Here is a 20,434-nt window from a genome sequence, read left to right on the forward strand (position 1 = left end):
ATATGTGCACCTCAGTGTTCATTGTGGCACAATTTGCATTAGCCAAGACATGAAAGCAACCTAAATGTTGATAAATGGATAAAGATGTGGTGTGTATATGTGTATGTTGTTGTTTAGATGTTTAGTCAGTTGTTTAGTCGCTTAGTGTTGTCTGACTCTTTTGCAACCCCTTTGACCATAGCCCACGAGGCTCCTCTGTCCCTGGGATTTCCATGCAAGGTAGAATACCAGAGTGGGTTGCCATTTCCTTCTCCAGGGTATCTTCCTGACCCAGTGATCAAACCTGCGTCTTCTGGATTGGCAAGCAGATTATTTACCACTGAGCCACCAGGGAATCCCATATATGTATATATAATAGAATATTACTAAGCCATAAAAATTCATGAAATAATGCCATTTGCAGCAACATGAATGGACCTAGAGATTATCATACAGAGTGAAGTAAGTCAGAAAGACAAATACCATCTGATATAATTTATATCTGGAAACTAAGAAAAGAAAAATAATACAAATAAACATATGCAAAACAGAAATAGACCTACAGACATATAAAACAAACTTGTGGTTACCAAAACAGAAAGGGGGGTAAATTAGGAGTTGCGGATTAACATATACTTACTGCTGCTGCTGCTAACTTGCTTCAGTCGTGTCCGATTCTGTGCAACCCCACTTTGAAGATGATGATGATGACTGATTGATAGATGAATTTATAGCCTAATTCTTCTAGTCATTCTCTAGAATAAAAAATATATGGTGTATATCTAATACGCTGATACCAGGAATCAAAAGATAAGCAAAGGGGCCTGGTCTTCAGGGATGCTTAGTCTGGTAGGGAATATTCTTCACTAGACTGGCAAATATGTTGCTTTTCCAATAGAACCACTGAGTTTAGTAAGCGTAGAAACACTTGTGCCATCAAAACAGGATGGAGAGAGTATTCTTTAAGTTGCATTTAACAATAATCTACATTTCCAATGACTTCTACCAATATTCATGTGTAGTAGAATTCTGGTATAAAATGAAATTCTAAAGAAAAAAAACAACTATAGTATATCTCGCTGCAGATATGGTGTTTAAATATATATTTGTATTGCTTCAAGAAATTAGAGGTAAAAGTTTTGCTTTCTATTTGTATTTCCTTTGTACCATACCTTGTAAGCATGTTTTTGATATCCAAGGTGGATATTTAGGAATGGCTTTGATTTATTAATTCACTGTTAATTGTCATGCATGCCTATACAATATAAAAATTATAACAGAAGGAATGATTATTCTATGTCAATGATGAAATATGAATATTCCGCATGTAATATCTATTTGTAGGTTTTAATTATATATTCAGGATAATTATTAACTGGAGTATCCCATGTTTTGGGGGCCAGTTTTAATTTTTAGAGATTAAATATTGTCATTATATCCAATAGAATTAAAATTAGTATGAATCTGTTGTCTTTGCACAGAAATTTTCACCTGTGCTAAGTTTTGAGACTTCTTATTTTCAGCCACGTTTGAACCAGCTTTTTAATTTAATTGTTGACACTTTTACCATATATAAATTGCCTTTATTGAATTGGGTAACCATTGCTGAAGTTGTTTGCACATCTGTCAAAATGTAAAATTCCCAAAGGCACTGATTATTTGCCAGTTGACTAATGGTAGAAAGGAATTTTAGTCAACATATGCTTGATAAGCTATGTGTCAGGAGTCTTCCAAACCACCCCCAGGTTTGGTAACTCATAGGACTTAGCAGATACTCATATTCAGGACTATGGTTTGTTACAGCAAAAGGGCATAAAGCAAAATCAGGAAAGGGAAAAGGCATATATGGATCAAAGTCCAGAGGAAAACAGGCATAATCTTCCAAGAGTCCTCTTCTAGTGGAGTCACAGTCAGTTCAGTTCAGTTCAGTTGCTCAGTCGTGTCCTACTCTTTGTGACTCCATGAATCGCAGCACGCCAGGCCTCCCTGTCCATCACCAACTCCCAGAGTTCACTCAGACTCACGTCCACTGAGTCAGTGATGCCATCCAGCCATCTCATCCTCTGTCGTCCCCTTCTCCTCCTGCCCCCAATCCCTCCCAGTATCAGAGTCTTTTCCAATGAGTCAACTCTTCACATGAGGTGGCCAAAGTACTGGAGTTTCAGCTTCAGCATCATTCCCTCCAAAGAAATCCCAGGGCTGATCTCCTTCACACTGGATGTACTAATTTCTGCAGTAACATTTTATGGCAGTATGTGTGAAGTGTTGTCTACCAGAGATCATTAAAAGCTAAGTACCCAAGGATTTTTACTGGGGCCTGGTGACAACAGCACTGTCTGCCTGGCTTTTAGCAAATACCAGACTCCTGGAACAAAAATAGGTGTTTCTTTTCTAGAAGCCTAGGGTCAGTGATCCCTTCGTTTTCAGGGAAAATTTTACGTTAGTACAGGGGACTGTTTACCATTCAAGTTCCCAGATGATAGACAAGGGTTACTCTCTTAAGAAGGCTGTTCTAAGATGAAAGTTTTGTTGACACTTGAAGGACACTAAAATATACATGAAAGTTTGTCAAGAAAAGAGGGAGGAATATAGTATAAGATACTCAAGGCATAGAATCATATTAAATATGTGACACATTAGGTAGTAGTTTATTGTGGTTTAAAGATAAATGCATAATGAGGTCTGTAAAAGTAATGGGAATGCCAAAGAATGTTCAAACTACTGCACAATTGCATTTACTTCACATGCTTGCAAGGTAATGCTCAAAATCCTCCAAGCTAGGCTTCAACAGTATATGAACTGAGAACTTCCGGGTGTACAAGCTGGATTTAGAAAAGACAGAGGAATAGAGATGAAATTGCCAACATCCCTTGGATCACAGAAGTAAGAGAATTCCAGAAAAGCATCTACTTCTGCTTCATTGACTACTCTAAAGCCTTTGACTCTGTGGATCACAACAAACTGTGAAAAATTCTTAAAGAGATGGGAATACCAGACCACCTTACCTGCCTCCTGAGAAACCTACATGCAGGTCAAGAAGCAACAGTTAGAACCAGACATGGAACAACAGATTGGTTCCAAATTGGGAAAGGAGTACATCAGGGCTGTATATTGTCACCTTGCTTATTTAACTTATATGCAGAGTACAACATGAGAAATGCCGGGCTGGATGAAGCACAAGCTGGCATCAAGATTGCTGGGAAAAATATCAATAACCTCAGATATGCAGATGACAGCACTTCTGTGGCAGAAAGAGAAGAGGAACTAAAGAGCCTTTTGAAGAAGGTGAAAGAGAAGAGTGAAAAGGCTGGCTTAAAACTCAACATTCAGAAAACTAAGATCATGACATCCAGTCTCATCACTGCATGGCAAATAGATGGGGAAGCAATGGAAACAGTGACAGATTTTATTCTCTTGGGTTCCAAGATCACTGCAGATGGTGACTGCAGCCATGAAATTAAGATACTTCTTGGAAGAAAACCTATGACAAACTTAGCTTATTAAAAGGCAAAGACATTACTTTGCCAACAAAAGTCTGAATAGTTAAAGCTATGTTTTTTCCATTAGTCATGTATGGATGTGAGAGTTGGATCATAAAGAAGACTGAGTACCAAAGAACTGATGCTTTTGGAGTGTGGTGTTGGAGAAGACTCTTGAGAGTCCCTTGGACTGCAAGGAGATCCAACCAGTCAATCCGAAGGGAAATCAACCCTGAGTATTCATTGGGAGGCGTACTGTGGAAGCTGAAGCTCCAATAGTTTGACCACCTGATGTGAAGAAACAATTCATCAGAAATGACCCTATGCTGGGAATGATTGAAAGCAGGAGGAGAAGGGAATGACAGAGGATGAGATGGTTGGATGGCATCACCAACTCAATGGACTTGAGTTTGAGCAAGCTCCAGGAGATGGTAAAGGACAGGGAAACCTGGTGTGCTGCAGTGCATTGGGTTGCAAAGAGTTGGAGATGACTTAACGACTGGACAACAATTACAACGAAAGTAATGGAAATTACTAGGACCCAGACAAAAAGAAGAAACTGAATTTAAACAGTAAGGTCAAGAAGATATGCTATGGAAGCTCTGGGGATGGGCTAGTCTTGAGAGTAATTTTGGTTTTTACCTATCCAGGGTAAGATTCAAGCCCTCTATAAGGTGGAAAGTTCTTAGAACTCAGATTAAAGCTGAATCTATTTAAAGGATATGTACTCCATAGAAGAACAGGATACAAAAAAAATTGCCCATCAATTCAGGGAGATGGCAAGAAATCTTATCTGTGTCACCCTGGGCTATGAGATTCAAAAGTAGTTCCCTTGGATTCATAATCATGGGCTTTCTCTCACATAGTTTATGGTTTCAATTTATATTATCTACATAGTCTAAACATTTCAAGCTGAAATACTAACCTCAAAAGTAGTTCTGGATTGGTGATCCTCTTGGAAGACCTGACAGATGCAGATGCAGAATCACTGTGGAATTGTATGATGTTAACCCAGGCTTAACATCGCCCATTCCAGTCCATTTTAGTTCACTGATTCCTAAAATGTCGATGTTCAGTCTTGCCATCTCCTGTTGACCACTTTCAATTTACTTTGATTCATAGACCTAACAATATTCCAGGTTTCTATGCAATACAGTTCTTTGTAGCATTGGACTTTACTTCTGTCACCAGTCACATCCACAACTGGGCATTGTTTTCGCTTTGGCTCTGTCTCTTCATTCTTTCTGGAGTTACTTCTCTACTCTTCTCCAGTAGCTTATTGGGCACCTACTGACCTGGGGACTTCATCTTTCAGTGTCATATCTTTTTGCCTTTTCATACTATTCATGGGGTTCTCCAGAAAAGAATACTGAAGTGGTTTGCCTTTTCCTTCTCCAGTGGACCACGTTTTGTCAGAACTCTCCATAATGACCTGTTCATCTTGGGTGGCCCTACATGGCATGGCTCATAGCTTCATTGAGTTAGACAAGACTGTGGTCCATGTGATTAGTTTGGTTAGTTTTTCGTGATTGTGGTTTTCATTCTGTCTGTCCTCTGAGGGATAAGGAGAAGAGACTTATGGAAGCTTCCTGATGGGAGAGACTGACTGACGGGGAAACTGCATCTTGTTCTGATGGGCAGGACTGTGCACAGTAAATCTTATATCTAATTTGCTGTTGATGGGCATAGTTGTGTTCCCTCCCTATTGTTTGGCCTGAGGCCAAGCTGTTGACTCCTGCCTCCACTCACAGGCGAGTCTGGCTCAGTTTCCCACTGGCCTGTGAAGTCAAATTCCCTGGGTGTTCTTGGTCCCTTTGCGAGATCTCCAGGTTGGGAAATCTCTTGTGGGTCGTAGAACTTTCTTAATAGTGGGAGAATTTCTTTGGTATAATTGTTCTGCAGTTTGTGTGTCCTTTGCTCGGAGCTATATGGTGGGGCTAGTGGCGACCTCCTCCTAGAGGGCTTATGGCACATGCTGTGTGACCCAGGTCTGCTGCAGCCAGAGCCCCTGTCCCCACGGCAGGCCACTGTTGACCCGTGCCTCCACAGGAGATACTCAAACACTCAAAGGCAGGTCTTAGTCAGTCTCTGAGGGGCCTCTGGGTCCTGGTGCACTCAAGGTTTTGTTTGAGCCCTTCAAGTGTCTCTGGCGGGTGTGGGGTCTGATTCTAAACATGATTTCGCCCCTCCTACCATCTTGTTGGGGCTTCTCCTTTCTGCTTGGATGTGGGGTATCTTTTTTTGGTCGGGTCCAACATTCTCCTGTCAATGGTGGTTCAGCACTGAATTGCAATTTTGGAGTTCTTGCAGAAAAAGATGAGCATCCATCCTTTTACTCTGCCATCTTGCTGTCAGGAAACTGGAAAAGGTCAGTTTTCATTCCAGTCCCAAAGAAAGGCAATGTGAAAGTATGTTCAGACTACTGCACAATTGCCCTCATCTCACACACTAGCAAAGTAATGCTCAAAATTCTCCAAGTGAAGCTTCAACAGTACGTGAACTGAGAAGTTCCAGATGTTCAAGCTAGATTTAGAAGAGGCCAAGGAACCAGAGATCAAATTGCCAACGTCCACTGGATCATAGAAAAGGCAAAGGAGTCCCAGAAAAACATCTATTTCTGCTTTATTGACTACGCCAAAGCCTTTGACTCTGTGGATAAGAACAAACTGTGGAAAATTCTTAAAGAGATGGGAATACTGACCTTACCTGCCGCCTGTGAAATCTGTATACAGGTCAAGAAGCAGCAGTTGGAACCATAGAACAACAGACTGTTTCCAAATTGGGAAAGGAGTACATCAAGGATGTATATTGCTTATTTAACTTATATGCAGAATACATCATGCAAAATGCTGATGTGGATGAAACACAAGCTGGAATCAAGATTGCCAGAAGAAATATCAATAACCTCAGATGTGCAGATGACATCACCCTTATGGTAGAAGCCAAATAGGAACTGAAGAGCCTCTTGAAAGTGAAAGAGGAGAGTAGAAAAAGGTGGCTTAAAATTCAACATTCAAAAAATGAAGATCATGCCTTCTGGTCCCATCACTTCATGGCAAATAGACAGGGAAACAATGGAAACAGTGACAGACTATTTTCTTGGACTCCAAAATCACTGCAGATGGTGACTGCAGCCGTGAAATTAAAATATGCTTGCTCCTTGGAAGGAAAGCTATGCCAAATGTAGACAGCATGTTAAAAAGCAGAGACATTACTTTGCCAACAAAGGTCCATCTAATCAAAGCTATGGTCCTTCCTGTAGTCATGTATGGATGTGAGAGTTGGAGCATAAAGTAAGTTGAGTGCTGAAGAATTGATGCTTTTGAACTGTGGTGTTGGAGAAGCCTCTTGAGAGTCCCTTGGACTGCAAGGGGATCAAACCAGTCAATCCTAAAGGAAATCAGCCCTGAATATTCATTGGAAGGACTAATGCTGAACCTGAAGCTCTAATACTTTGGCCACCTGATGTGAAGAACTATATCATTGGAAAAGATCCTGATGCTGGGAAAGATTGAAGGTGGGAGAGGGGGACGACAGAGGATGAGATGTTTGGATGGCATCACCAACTCGATGGACATAAGTTAGAGCAAGCTCCCTGGGAGCTTGGTGATGGTAGTTGGTGATGGACAGACTAGCCTGGCATGCTGCAGTCCATGGTGTCGCAAAGAGTTGGACATGACTAAGCGAGTGAACTGACTGAACTGAACCCAGGCTACCAACGATTCTCACATATTCCAGCCACATTAAAAGTGACATGACAGTAAAAAGTTATAGAATGCCTGAAGAAACAATCAACATTAGGAAAAGTTAGCAACAAAAATTAATAGTTAACCTGACAAAGTTAACACAAAAGTCAAACAGCATGATCAGAATGTCAAGAACCTGAGATAGTAAACAATTTATAAAGTAGGAATGTTTAATGTGATATTTTATAAATCATAAGCATAACTTTATACCAGAAAATTTTAAACTTATATGAGATATATACATTCTAGAAAAATAGAATACTGACTGGTTTATTGCAGTTATTTCATAGTATCCAAAAATGAAAAAGAACATAAATGTCTGTGATCAGGAGAACTAAAAAATTATAATATAGTGATGCAGTAGAATACCGTATATGGCAGAATTATTGAATCAGTCTCACTTTGAATGGAAAATGAAAACTATATTCAGTGAAAAAGTATATTCAGTATAAAAGTATGTATCTGTTCAGTTCAGTCTCTCATTCGTGTCCGATTCTTTGAAACCCCTTGGACTGCAGCACTCCAGGCCTCCCTGTCCATCACCAGCTCCCAGAGTTTACTCAAACTCATGTCCGTCAAGTTGGTGATGCCATCTAACCATCTCATCCTCTGTCGTCCCCGTCTCCTCCTGCCTTCAATCTTTCCCAGCATCAAGAAAGCATCTTTTTCAGTGAGTCAGTTCTTCACATCAGGTGGCCAAAGTACAACTATACATATATAGTTATACATATGTTCCATTTACATCTAGTTTAAAAACATGAAGTGTAATATACAGTTTGGTGATGTACCAGGGAGGGAGAGGAGTTCAGGATGGGGAACACGTGTATACCTGTGGTGGATTCATGTTGATGTATGGCAAAACCAATACAATATTGTAAAGTAATTAACCTCCAATTAAAATAAATAAATTTATATTTTTAAAAAACATACGCATAAAAAGTAAATATAAAATTTAGGGTTTTATTTATCTCTCAGAAAGAAGGGTGGGAAATAAGAGAATAGTATTGAGTAGGGTCATGTATTATGCTTCAACTGCATCAGAAGCAGACTTAACAAGTTTTAAAATTGGACAAAGATGCGATGTGTGAACACTGTTGTTCTTTATATTCTGTATATGTTTCTGAATATGTAGAATACTTTATAACAAACAATATAAAAATTTAAAGTACTTTGCATTAAATGGCATCTGAGAAGGCACAGAAATATGTTAAACCTGTACATCCTGTATTTGAAACTTAACTGTTTATTTTCATAGGTATTTTGTTACTTGCTTCTCATACCTTTTTATAGTCAAAGTTTATGGGGAAAATAAGAGCAAAATAGTGTTTTCTTCTTTTTTTAAAGATCAAAATGATTTACCACGAGATGATGATTCTGGGAACAATCCTTGTTTGAGTTTTCCAGAATTCTAGCACAGTGAAAGTTTTCCTGCCCCTAAAGAGCTTTTCTCTCTTGATCTCCAAGTCAGTCTCTCTTCCCTTCTCTCCCTCTCTCTTTGGGTCTCTCGGTCTTTTCTCCTAGTTCCTGTCTGTTAGGGTGTGCTTTGGGATTATACTGTCTCAGGCCTGGGAGACTTAATTTCTTTGGGTCTCTGTCTTTCTGAACCCCTACCCCTACCCCAAATACTGTTTCTCATACTTCCACTTTCTCAAGGTCTGTCTCTTGCTTACTCTGTATTTGGAGGCCCTCCCCCGTGTCTGTGTGCATATGTGTGTGTGTTTATGTGCCTTTGTATATGTCTGATTTTCTGTCTCTTTATTTCCTTTTCCCGCAATCCTGTCTGCCTCACCTCCCCCACCTCTTGTCTTTCTCTTAGAGTGTAGAGCTCTTTCTCTCCTATGGTTGTCTTTTTTCCTCTCTCTCCCTACCAGTCTCTTTCTTTCTCAGTCTCTCCCTGAATTGGTTGGTCTATATCTGTTTCTCTTAATCTCTTTCTTAATCCCACTCTGGAGTCTTTCAGTTTCTTCTCTTATTTGCCTACTTATTTATATTTCATTTATTTTGTTTAGGTAAAGCTACTTCCTCTTCTAATCCAAGCAGCCCAGCTCCAGACTGGTACAAAGATTTTGTTACAGATGCTGATGCTGAGGTTTTAGAGCATTCTGGAAAAATGGTACTTCTCTTTGAAATTCTTCGAATGGCAGAGGAAATTGGGGATAAAGTGTAAGTTCTTTCCTATTTCCTATTTTTATTATATTAAATTTTTGATAACCTTTTTATTGTTTGAAATACTTAAATCTGTTTTGTTTTCTTCCTTTTTAAAGATGTTATTTCTTGGTTAGTGTAGTGACAACTATCTTCCTTCTAAGCCACTATTTCTGAGTGCATATTCTGGATGTTCCTTCAGTGCCATTTTCCCCTTCTGGCTGTAGAATCTTGAACTTATTTCCTTGAGCCAAGTCTCTACTTGGTATCTATATTTCATCATTTTCAGAATCATTTTTCAATCCATGCAGTGTGGTTTCTACACTGTTACTTTACTGAGATTTCCCCCCACCCTCAAAGTCGCTTTGTTGTTTTTATTGTTTAGTTGCTAAATTGTGTCTGACTCTTTTGCACCCCCATAGACTATAACCTCCTGGCTCCTCTGTCCATGGGATTTCCCAGGCAAGAATACTGGAGTGCATTGTCATTTCCTTCTCCAGTGGATCATCCCAACCCAGGGATCCACCCTGCATCTCCTGCATTGGCAGGTGGATTCCTTACTGATGAGCCACCAGGGAAGCCCTTTAATGTCACCTATTGACCTTCTAATTTCCAAATCTAGTGGATACCTCTCAGACTTTATTTTACCCCTTTTTGACTACTCTCTATAATTTCTCCTTTGTTTTTTTTTTCTGTTTGTTTTACTTCTAGCATTTGTGCCCCAATTCCCTTCCCTAGATTCCATCCCCCAATCTTATCCTTCATTTTATTATTTAAAGATGTGCTTTTAAAATTTTGAACCATGCTTATCGTTTAGGCTTTAATAAGGCCCTATGTTCTGGTCATAAAATATTTTTAAAATATAATGCTTGTAATATAAGAATTTTTTGTTAAAAACTTTAAGCACTTTAACATAAGGCTGAAATAAAACAAATCTTCTATCTTAAAAAAAATCTAATTTACTTTCTTTAACTTTCCTGGAAAGAGGTAGATTTCTGTTATATTTTCATACCACCTTTTAATATACTTCTACTTTACTCTTAACACATTCTAATGTATTTTTTTTTTGCTGGACAGTGAGTTGTTTGAGTTAATCGTTAATTATAAAAATATTGATTTTTATTAACCACTGTACATCACACCAAGTAAGTACTCACTGCAAGTTATTTTAGTTATAAATTGCCACTTACACAGAAACAAGTAGTTCAGATAAGGGAGGATATTGGCATGGAATGGAATGGTAGTAGTGGAGATAAAGAGTGTGTTTTGGGGTAGAGAAACAATACTTGGTAGATTAAATGCAGGACAGTAAGATACAGTAGTCAAAGATGACTCCCAGGCTTTCCCCCTAAGTGCCTGTGAATTATGTTGTTATTTACTAAAATGGAGAAGACTAAGGGAGAACTAAGTTTATTACAGGTAGTAAAGAGTTCTACTGTGGTTTTGTTAAGTTTCCAAGGCATATTATATGTCCACGAGAGATGTCAAGTAGAAAGTAGATATTTGAGCTCCAAGTTCCTGAAGGGTCAGAAGAGACTGATGATTTAGACATGCTTATGCTTTTTTTTTTTCTATTAACTTTTATAGTTTAATGTTAATTTTTATTGGATACCATATAAGAATATTATGAGTGTATAGGAGATTTTTAGTAGTCTTTTAATTTTTCCTAACAAGGAATATCTTCTACCATGTTCATCATAGATGCTCTTCTAGTTTCTCCTGAGTAGAATATTTTCCATTTCAGAAGGCTCCCTAGAGTTTAATACTTCAAAGTGTTAAAAAATGTATGTTTATCTTTAGTTTGTACTGTATTCTTATAGCTATTTTCCCCTGGTCTAAAATAGAATATATCTATTGCTTTTTAAAAATACTGTTATAATGATCATTTTTAGTTATTAACCCAAGTGATAAATGTTATCAACATTAAGACATAAAACTGTGCATTTCTGAAATTGTGATTACCACTATTCTTTGTCCAGTGTTTCATTATGGAAATTTTCAAACATAAAAAGCAGAAAGAATAAATAGAGTGAATACCTACATACCTGTTACCTAGAATCTATACTATACTTTATCATACTTTATTATATACCTATCTATCCATCCCTCTGTCCATCTTATTTTCTGATACTTTTCAAAGTAGGTTGCAGACATCACTACTACTATTTCAATTGTCTCCTCTTCAGATAATGATGGGTTTATCTCTTGTCACTGTAGGCTTTTTTCTTCTCAGTTGATTATTCTATTCTTTGTATGGCTTAATTTCAGTCCTGACAATGGTCATGAATATGCTTCAGTTTTTAGCACTCATCTCAAAATATGGTCACAGTAAACAAAACACTTCAGCTGAGTTTCTATTAACACATAATTATAGTGAGTCTGGTTATTATTTACTCTGGATCCTGTCATTCCATTCCTACAGTCTGATAGAATGGTTTTCCAACATCTAAACAACATTATTGCTTCATATTGACTTATGGTCAGCTAAGACTTTTTTTTGCTTTTAAAGAAAAACTTGTCAAATTAGATTCTTCTGTTCCCTATTTATGCAGCTGAGGCTTAGACAGAAATTTGTTTTTTAGCATATGAACGTCCAGTTTTGCCAAGACTATTGTTGAAAAGACTTCTTTCCATTGAGTTGCTTTTGCCTCTTTGTCAAAAACTAGTTAAATGTAATGTGGCTTTATATCTGGATTATATTCTGTTCCATTGATTTGTGTTGGTTTCTTTGTCAGTGCTATACTATTTTGATTATACTAGCTTTGTGCTGAAATCATGTAGAGTTATACCTCCAACTTTTTTCCTTTCGAAATTGTTTTGGCTACTCTATGTGCTTGGCATATCCATATAAACTTTAGAATCAGCTTGTTAATTTCTACCAAATAAGTCCTACTGACGTTTTGATTAGAAATGTGTTGAGTTTGTTATTCATTTAATCTATGAACGCTGATTTGTTTTTCAGCCTTGTTTTCAGCCAATCTCTCATATCTCTGGACTTGATTGAAGATTTTCTTGAATTGGCTAGTAGAGAAAAGACAGAAGATAAAGATAAGCCTCTTATTTATAAAGGTGAGTTATGTTGTACATCATAATTTTTAAAATGTTCATTCAGACATATAAACATTTTAACAATAGAAGAAAAAAATTACCTGGACTCACAACCTTTATATATTTTTTCTGCACTTTCTTTTTGTCCTTTTCCCTATAAATATGGTCTTTGTTGCTGTTGTTGTAGCAAATTTTTTGTTTGTTTTTTTAAACAGTGTTGTTGAGATATACTTCACATAACATGCAATTTACCTACTTAAGGTGTACAGTTCAATGGTTTTTAGTATATTTTCAGAGTTGTACAGGTATCACCATAGTCAATTTTTGAACATATGAATCACCAAAGAAGCACTGTACCCTTTAGCTATCACTCTGCTAACCTCCTTTCTACCACTTTACCCTTAAGCAATCACTAATCTACCTTCTCTTTATATAAATTGAGATTGACTTATTCTGGACCTTTCATATAAATAGAGTCATATAATATTTGGTCTTTTGTGACTGACTTCTTTTGCATAGCATGTTTTTAAGGTTCATCCAAATTGTAGCAAGTGTCACTGCTTTATTCCTAATAACCTAATAATATTCTGTTTTATGGTTAATACCCACATTTTGATTATCCATTCATTAATTCATAGATATAAGTTGTTTTCTCTTTTTGGCTATTGTGAATAGTGCAGCTATGAATGTTTGTATACAAGTTTTTGTTTCTTTAAAATCTGTTTTTACCTGTTTGGGATATATTGGATAGTTACGAATGGAACTGTTGTGTCATATGCAATTCTAAGTTTAATGTATTGAAGATCGACCAAACTGTTTGCTATACTGGCTGCACTCAAGAAGCATTGTACAAGGGTTCTCATTTCTCCACATCTTTATCAACATTTGTTTTCTGTTGTTGAATTATAGTCATCCTAGTGGCTGTGAAATGGTATCTCATTGTGATTTTGATTTGTATTTCTCTAGTGACTAATGATTTTGACCATTGTTTCATGGCCATCTGTATTTCTCCTTTGGAAAAATGATTATTTGGGTCCTTTGCTCATTTGAAAGACCTTCTTAAAAAAAAAATTAAAAAGAATATTCTGTTCAGGAGGCCATTTTCACATATATGCTTTGTAAATATTTTCTCTAATTCTTTTGGTTGTCTTTTTACTTTCTAGGTAGTATTTCATTTTTATGAAGTCTAATTTACATTTTTTTCTTTTGTTACTTATGCTTTTAATGTCATATTTAAGAAACCATTGCCAAATCCAAGTTCATGAATATTTACTCCTATGCTTCCTTCAAAGAATCATAGTTTTAGCTCTTTTGGTTAGGTCTTTGATGCATTAATTGGTTAGAATTTTGATGCATTAATTTTTATATATGCTATGAGGTTAAAGATCCAACTTCAGTCTTTTGCTGTGGCTATCCAGTTGTCAAACACTATTTACTCAGAAGACTGTTCTTTCTCCATTCATCGTTTCTGGGCACCCTTGTTGAAAATTAGTTGACCAAAGAGACAGATTTATTTTTTGACTCCCCAAGTTTTGTTCCATTTGTATATATGTCAGTCCTCATGCCAGTAGCACACTGTTCTGATTACGTTTGCTTTGAAAGTAAGTTTTGAAATTGTGATTCCTCCTACATTGTTTCTGTTCAACATTTTATTTGTGGGGGGCTATTCTGGATCCCTTGCAATTCCATATGAATTTTAGAATTAGCTTGTAAAGTTTACAAAGATGTCAGCTTGAATTCTGATAGAAATTGCATTGAACTTGTAAGTTCATTTTAGAAAGTATTGCCTTCTTAACAATATTAAGTCTTCTGATCTATGAACATGGGATGTTTTAACATTTACTTAAATCTTGAATTTCTTTCACCAGTGTTTTAGTTTTCAGTGTATGCATTTTGCATTTCTTATGTTAAATTTATTTTATTCTTTTTGATAATATTATGAGTGGAATTGTGTTACTTTCAGTTTTGAATTTTCATTGCAAATGTATGAATTAAGTTTTGCGTATTAAATCATTTATTAGTTCCAGTAGTTTTTTGTGGATTTTAAAGGATTTTCCTTATGCAAGATCATGTCATCTGCAAATAATGATTTACTTCTTCCTTTCCAATATAGATTACTTTTATTTCTTTTTCTTGACTATTTCTCTCCTTAGAACTTCTAGTACAGTGTTGAATTAATGTGACATAACTGGACATCCTTTTCTTGTTCCTAATCTTAAAGGGAAAGCATCTGATCTTTCACCATTCTGTATAATGTTATTTATATTTTTTAGTAGATAGCGTTTATGATGTTGAGGAAATTCTCTTCTATTTCCAGTTTTTTGAGTGTGTTTTTCTTGTCATGAATGTGTATTGAGTATTGTCAGGTGATTTCTTAGTGTCTATTGAGATGATCATGTGGGATTTTTTAAAGTAATTTGTTAATTTAAAATTTTTCCCTAGGAATAATATATTCTTATATACCTTAAGATGTGGAGCTTCCCACTTGGCCCAGTGGTCAAAGAATCCACCTGCAAATGCAGGAGATGTAGATTGGGGAGATCCCCTGGAGGAGGAAGTGGCAACCCACTCCAGTATTCTTGCCTGGAAAATTCCAAGGACAGAGGAGCCAGGCAGGCTCCAGTCCATGGGGTTGCAAAGAATAGGACACCACTGAGTGACTGAGCATGCATACACCTTAAGATATATCCTAAGACTTTTAAACTTTTAATGTTATTTAAAAATTAAACAACTAGGGGTTCAGGATTGGGAACATGTGTACACCCTTGGCAGATTCATGTTGATGTATGGCAAAACTAATACAGTATTGTAAAGTAAAATAAAGTAAAAAAAAAAAAAATTAAACAACTAAGGATTTCCCTGCCAATGCAGGGGACATGGATTTGATCCCTGGTCCTGGAAGATTCCACATGTGGTGGAGCAACTAAGCCCATGTGCCTTAGAGCCTGTGCTCCACAACAAGAGAAGCCACCACAATGAGAAGCCTGCATGCTGCAATGAAGTGTAGCTGCAACTGTAGAAAGCCCACACAAAAGCAACAAAGACCCAGTGCAGCCAAAAATAAAGAAACACATCCTATTTGTGGGAATCATTAATACAGCTAGATCATTTATTCTAGACATCCTTAATATTTGAATCTTGTAGGATATTACAGTCCTTAGAACATAAACAAAATTTCACTTGATGAGACATACTTTGTCCTTTTGTTTTAGTCTAAATTCTCAAAGGCATGGATGTGTTAATTTTTTTAACACTGTATTGCTTTTCATTTTGAGTCTCTGGTTTGGCAAGATCCACTGGAGAAGGAAATGGCAGCCCACTCCAGTATTCTTGCCTGGAGAATTCCGTGGACAGAGGAGCCTGGTAGGCTACAGCCCATGGGTTCACAAAGAGTCAGACATAACTGAGCGACTAACACTTACACTTTTATACAGCATAGTGATTCAGTAGTTTTGCAGATTATATGCCACTAAAAGTTTTAGAAAATAATGACTGTTATTCCCTGTGTTATACAATATACCCTTTTAAAAAAATCTATTTTATACATAGTAGTTGGTATCTTTTAATCCCTTACCTCTCTCTTACCCCTCTCCTCTTCCTCTCCCCCTTGGTAACCACTAGTTTGTTTTCTGTATCTCTGAGTCTGTTTCTGTTTTGTTATATACCTTTGTATGGGTAATTTTTTTGTATTTTACATGTAAGTGATACAGCATCTGTTTTTTCTCTATCTGAATTATCTCACTAAGTAGAGTATTTCCTAGGTTCATCCATATTGCTGAAAATGGAAGAATCTCACTCTTTTTTTTTTTATTGCTGAGTAATATTCATGTGTCTGTGTTTGAGTGTATACCACAAAATTTTAATCATTTGTCTGTTGATGGACTTTTGAGTTGCTCCCATATCTTGACTAATCCTGTGTACACTGGGGTGCATGTATGTGTTTGAATTAGTGTTTTCAGACTTTCTGGATATATACCCAGGAGTGGAATTGCGAGATGTTGCTGCTGCTGCTGCTAAGTTGTTTTAGTCATGTTCAACTCTGTGCGACCTCAGAGACGGCAGCCTACCAGACTCCCCCATCCCTGAGATTCTCCTGGCAAGAACACTGTAGTGGGTTGCCATTGCTTTCTCCATGCTGGATGTTATGGTAGTTCTATTTTTAGTTTTTCTGAGAAACTTCCATACTGTTTTCCATAGTGGCTGAACCAGTTTACATTCCCACCAACAGGGTAAAAGGGTTTCTTTTTCTCCACATCTTCACCAACATTTGTTATTTGTAGATTTTTTGATGATAGCCATTTTGGCAGGTAAGAAAGGATATTATGGTTTCATTTGCATTTCTTTAATAATTAGTCAATTATTAAATTAAAAGATGCTCGCTCCTTGGAAGAAAAGCTATGACAAACCTAGACACATATTAAAAAGCAGAGATATTACTTTGCCTACAAAGGTCTGTCTTGTCAAAGCTATATGGTTTTCCTAGTGGTCATGTATGGATGTGAGAGTTGGATCATAAAACTGAGTGCTGAAGATCTGTTGCTTTTGAACTGTGGTGGTGGAAAAGCCTCTTGAGAGTCCTTTGGACTACAAGGATATCAAACCAGTCAATCCTAAAGGTAATCAGTCCTAAATATTCATTGGACGGACTGATGCTAAAGCTAAAGCTCCAATACTTTGGCCACCTGATGCAAAGAACTGACTAATTGGAAAAGACCCTGATGCTCAGAAAGATTGAGGGCAGCAGGTGAAGGGGGCGACAGAGGATAAGATGCTTGGGTGGCACCACTGACTTGATGGACATGAGTTTGAGCAAGCTCCAGGAGTTGATGATGGACAGGGGAGCCTGGTGTGCTGTAGTCCATGGGGTCCCAAAGCATCAAACATTACTGAGCAACTGAACCGAATAATTAGTGATGTCAAACATCTTTTAATGTCCCCATCAGCTCGTACAGTTGGACTCATCTCCCATGATAGTAAGGTCATGCTTAAAATCTTGCATGCTAGGCATGAACCAAGAACTTCCAGGCATCCAAGCTAGGTTTAGAAAAGGCAGAGGAACCAGACATCAAATTGCCAACATTTGCTGGATCATAGAGAAAGCAAGGGAATTCCAGAAAAACATCTACCTCTCTTTTATCACCTACACTAAAGCCTTTGACTGTGTGAGTCATTACAAACTGTGGAAAACTCTTTAAAGAGATGGGAATACCAGACCATCTTACCTGTCTCCTGAGAAACCTGTATGCAGGTCAAGAAGCAACAGTTAAAACCCTCTATGGAACAACTGATTAGTTCAAGATTGAGAAAGGAGTGTGACAGGGCTGTCTGTTTGTCACCCTGTTTATTTAACCTATATGCTGAGCACATCATGAAGAATGCCAGGCTGGATGAAGCACAAGCTGGAATCAAGATAGGCAGGAGAAACATTAACAACCTCAGATATACAGATGATACCACTCTAAAAGCAAAGAGAAACTAAAGAACCTGTTGATGAGGGTGAAGGAGGAGAGTCAAAAACCTGATTTAAAACTAAATACTAAAAAAACTAAGATGATGGCATCCAGCTCCATTATTTTGTGGCAAATAGAAGGGAAAAAGGTGAAAGCAATGACAGATTTTGTCTTCTTGGGCTCTAAAATTACTGCAGATGATGACTGCAGCCATGAAATCAGAAGATGATTACTTCTTGGCAGGAAAGCTGTGACAAACCTAGACAGTGTGTTGAAAAGCAGAGACATTGCTCTGCTGACAGAGGCCCATATAATCAAGGCTATGGTCTTCACAGAGGTCATATAAGGTTGTGAAACATGGACTCTGAAGAAGGCAAAGGGCCAAAGAATTGATGCCTTCAAACTGTGGTGCTAGAGAAGACTCTTGAGAGTCCATTGGACAGCAAGGAGATCAAACCCGTCAATCTTAAAGGAAATCAACCCTGAATACTCATTGGAATGACTGATGGTGATGCTGAAGCTCCAGTATTTTGGTTATCTGATGCAAACAGCTGAATCATTGAAAAAGTCCCTGATGCTGGGAAAGATTTAGAGCAGAAGGGGAAGAGGGCATCAGAGGATAAGATGGCTGGATGGCATCACCGTTTCAAAGGACGTGACCTTGGGCAAACTTCCGGAGATGGTGAGGGACAGGGAGGCCTGGCATGCTGCGGTTCCTGGAGTCATAATGAATTGGACATGACTGGGTGACTGAACAACAACAATGCCCTCTTTGGAAAAAATATCTGTTCAGGTCTTCCCATTTTCTGATAGTACTGTTTGTTGATATTTAGCTGTATGAACTGTTTGTATATTTTGGATATTAACTCCTTGTTGGTCATATCGTTTGTGAATATTATCTCCCATTCCATGGATTTTCTTTTCATTTTGTTAGTGGTTTCCTTTGCAGTGCAAGAGCTTTTACGTTTAATTAGGTCCCATTGATTTATTTTTGCTCTTATTTATTTCACCTTAGTAGATGATAGAATGTTTTTTGGCATATAAATAAGTATTCAGTCATTATTTGTTCAGTGAATGAATAAATGCATTCTGTGTCTTTGGTTTTTATCTCTTTAGTATCAACTTGTTAATAACAAAGGGGGAAACCTTGTCATTTTTAGACTTAATTAAAAAGAATTTTCATACAGCTTAAGTTTTTTTGGATTCTAATCAAGGATGAAATTTACATGTAGGTGAAATAGTTTTGAGAATACCTTTGCTATTCAATATGTGTTAGAAGGAAATCTGTGGTAAATTGTACTAGTAATACAATGTTATCTCTTGAATAAAAATTTGTCTTGCTCTGCAAATAGAGTATATATAAATAGCTCTTAAATGGCAAGCAAAAAAGATAAATTTTTTACTGCTAGGATTATATATATATATCTTTTTTCTTTTCTTGTTGAATTTTCAGGTGAAGGGAAGTGGCTCAGAAACATTGATTATTACCGTTTAGATGGCTCTACAACTGCTCAGTCAAGGAAGAAATGGGCTGAAGAATTTAATGATGAAACTAATGTGAGGTAAGAAGCATTTTCTGAATGTATAATTTTTAAAAAATCATTCTAAATATGCAGATAATAAAATTTACTCTTTTATTGTCTACTACTATAATTTTTGACAAATACAAGATAAAGTCCAGATATAAAATGGTTTCATCATCCTTTAGGAAATTCACTCATGGGATCATGCAGTTTGTAGCTTTTTGAATCTTACTTTTTTCATTTAGCAAAATGCATTTGAGATTCATCCTCATTACTGCATGTCAATAGTTAGTTCCTTTTTATTGTTGAGTTGTATTTCATTATACTATTCTGTTGTGTGGGTATAAAGTTTGTTACCATAGTTTTCATTGTTTGAATATGTTCATTGTATGGATGAGTGGTTTGTTTAATCACTTCTGTTTGAGAGATCTTGGAGTTGCTTCCAGATTTTGAAATTAAAATTGAAGCTGTTTTAAAGATTCATGTGTAAGTTTTGTGTGAGTGTAGATATTTGTCCAAGTGAAATGCAAATCTAGGAGTGCAGTTGCTGGGCTACATGGTAAATTTATGTTTAACTTTGTAGGAAACTGCCAAACAGTTTTCCGAAGTAATTGTATAGTTTTGCATTCTCACCAGCAGTGTATGAGAGTTCTAGTTGTTCTACGTCCTTGGTATTATAGTTAAAAATAAAAATTTACCCATTCTAATAGGTGTGTAATGGAACCTTACATGGTTTTAATTTGCATTTCCCTAATGAGAAGCATCTTTTCATGTGTTTAGCATCTTTGGAGACACAGCTGTTAAAGTTAAGGTATCCTTGATCTCTTTATTATAGAAACTTGAATAATATACTTCAAACCACTGTAGGTAGAGGTTGTGTTATATATGTGTTACTGATGTTGCTTTTTTTTTTTAATTAGTTTTTTATTTTTTTAATTTTAAAATCTTTAATTCTTACATGCGTTCCCAAACATGAACCCCCCTCCCACCTCCCTCCCCATAACATCTCTGTGGGTCATCCCCATGCACCAGCCCCAAGCATGCTGTATCCTGCGTCAGACATA

The 20,434-nt window shown here is 37.0% G+C and overlaps 1 protein-coding gene across 1 annotated transcript in view; it reads left to right on the forward strand.

Moving 5' to 3' along the window:
• ATRX (ATRX chromatin remodeler) overlaps positions 1–20,434 on the forward strand; it is a 280,266-nt gene that overhangs the window by 205,962 nt on the left and 53,870 nt on the right. Inside the window, exons 27-29 of the mRNA XM_052663022.1 lie at positions 9,214–9,367; positions 12,312–12,418; positions 19,301–19,409. Of these exons, the coding sequence (XP_052518982.1) occupies positions 9,214–9,367; positions 12,312–12,418; positions 19,301–19,409 (370 nt within the window). The remainder of the gene's footprint in view (positions 1–9,213; positions 9,368–12,311; positions 12,419–19,300; positions 19,410–20,434) is intronic.

The sequence above is a fragment of the Budorcas taxicolor genome, chromosome X (assembly GCF_023091745.1).
Source record: "Budorcas taxicolor isolate Tak-1 chromosome X, Takin1.1, whole genome shotgun sequence".
In the NCBI taxonomy this organism is placed as follows: Eukaryota; Metazoa; Chordata; class Mammalia; order Artiodactyla; family Bovidae; genus Budorcas; species Budorcas taxicolor.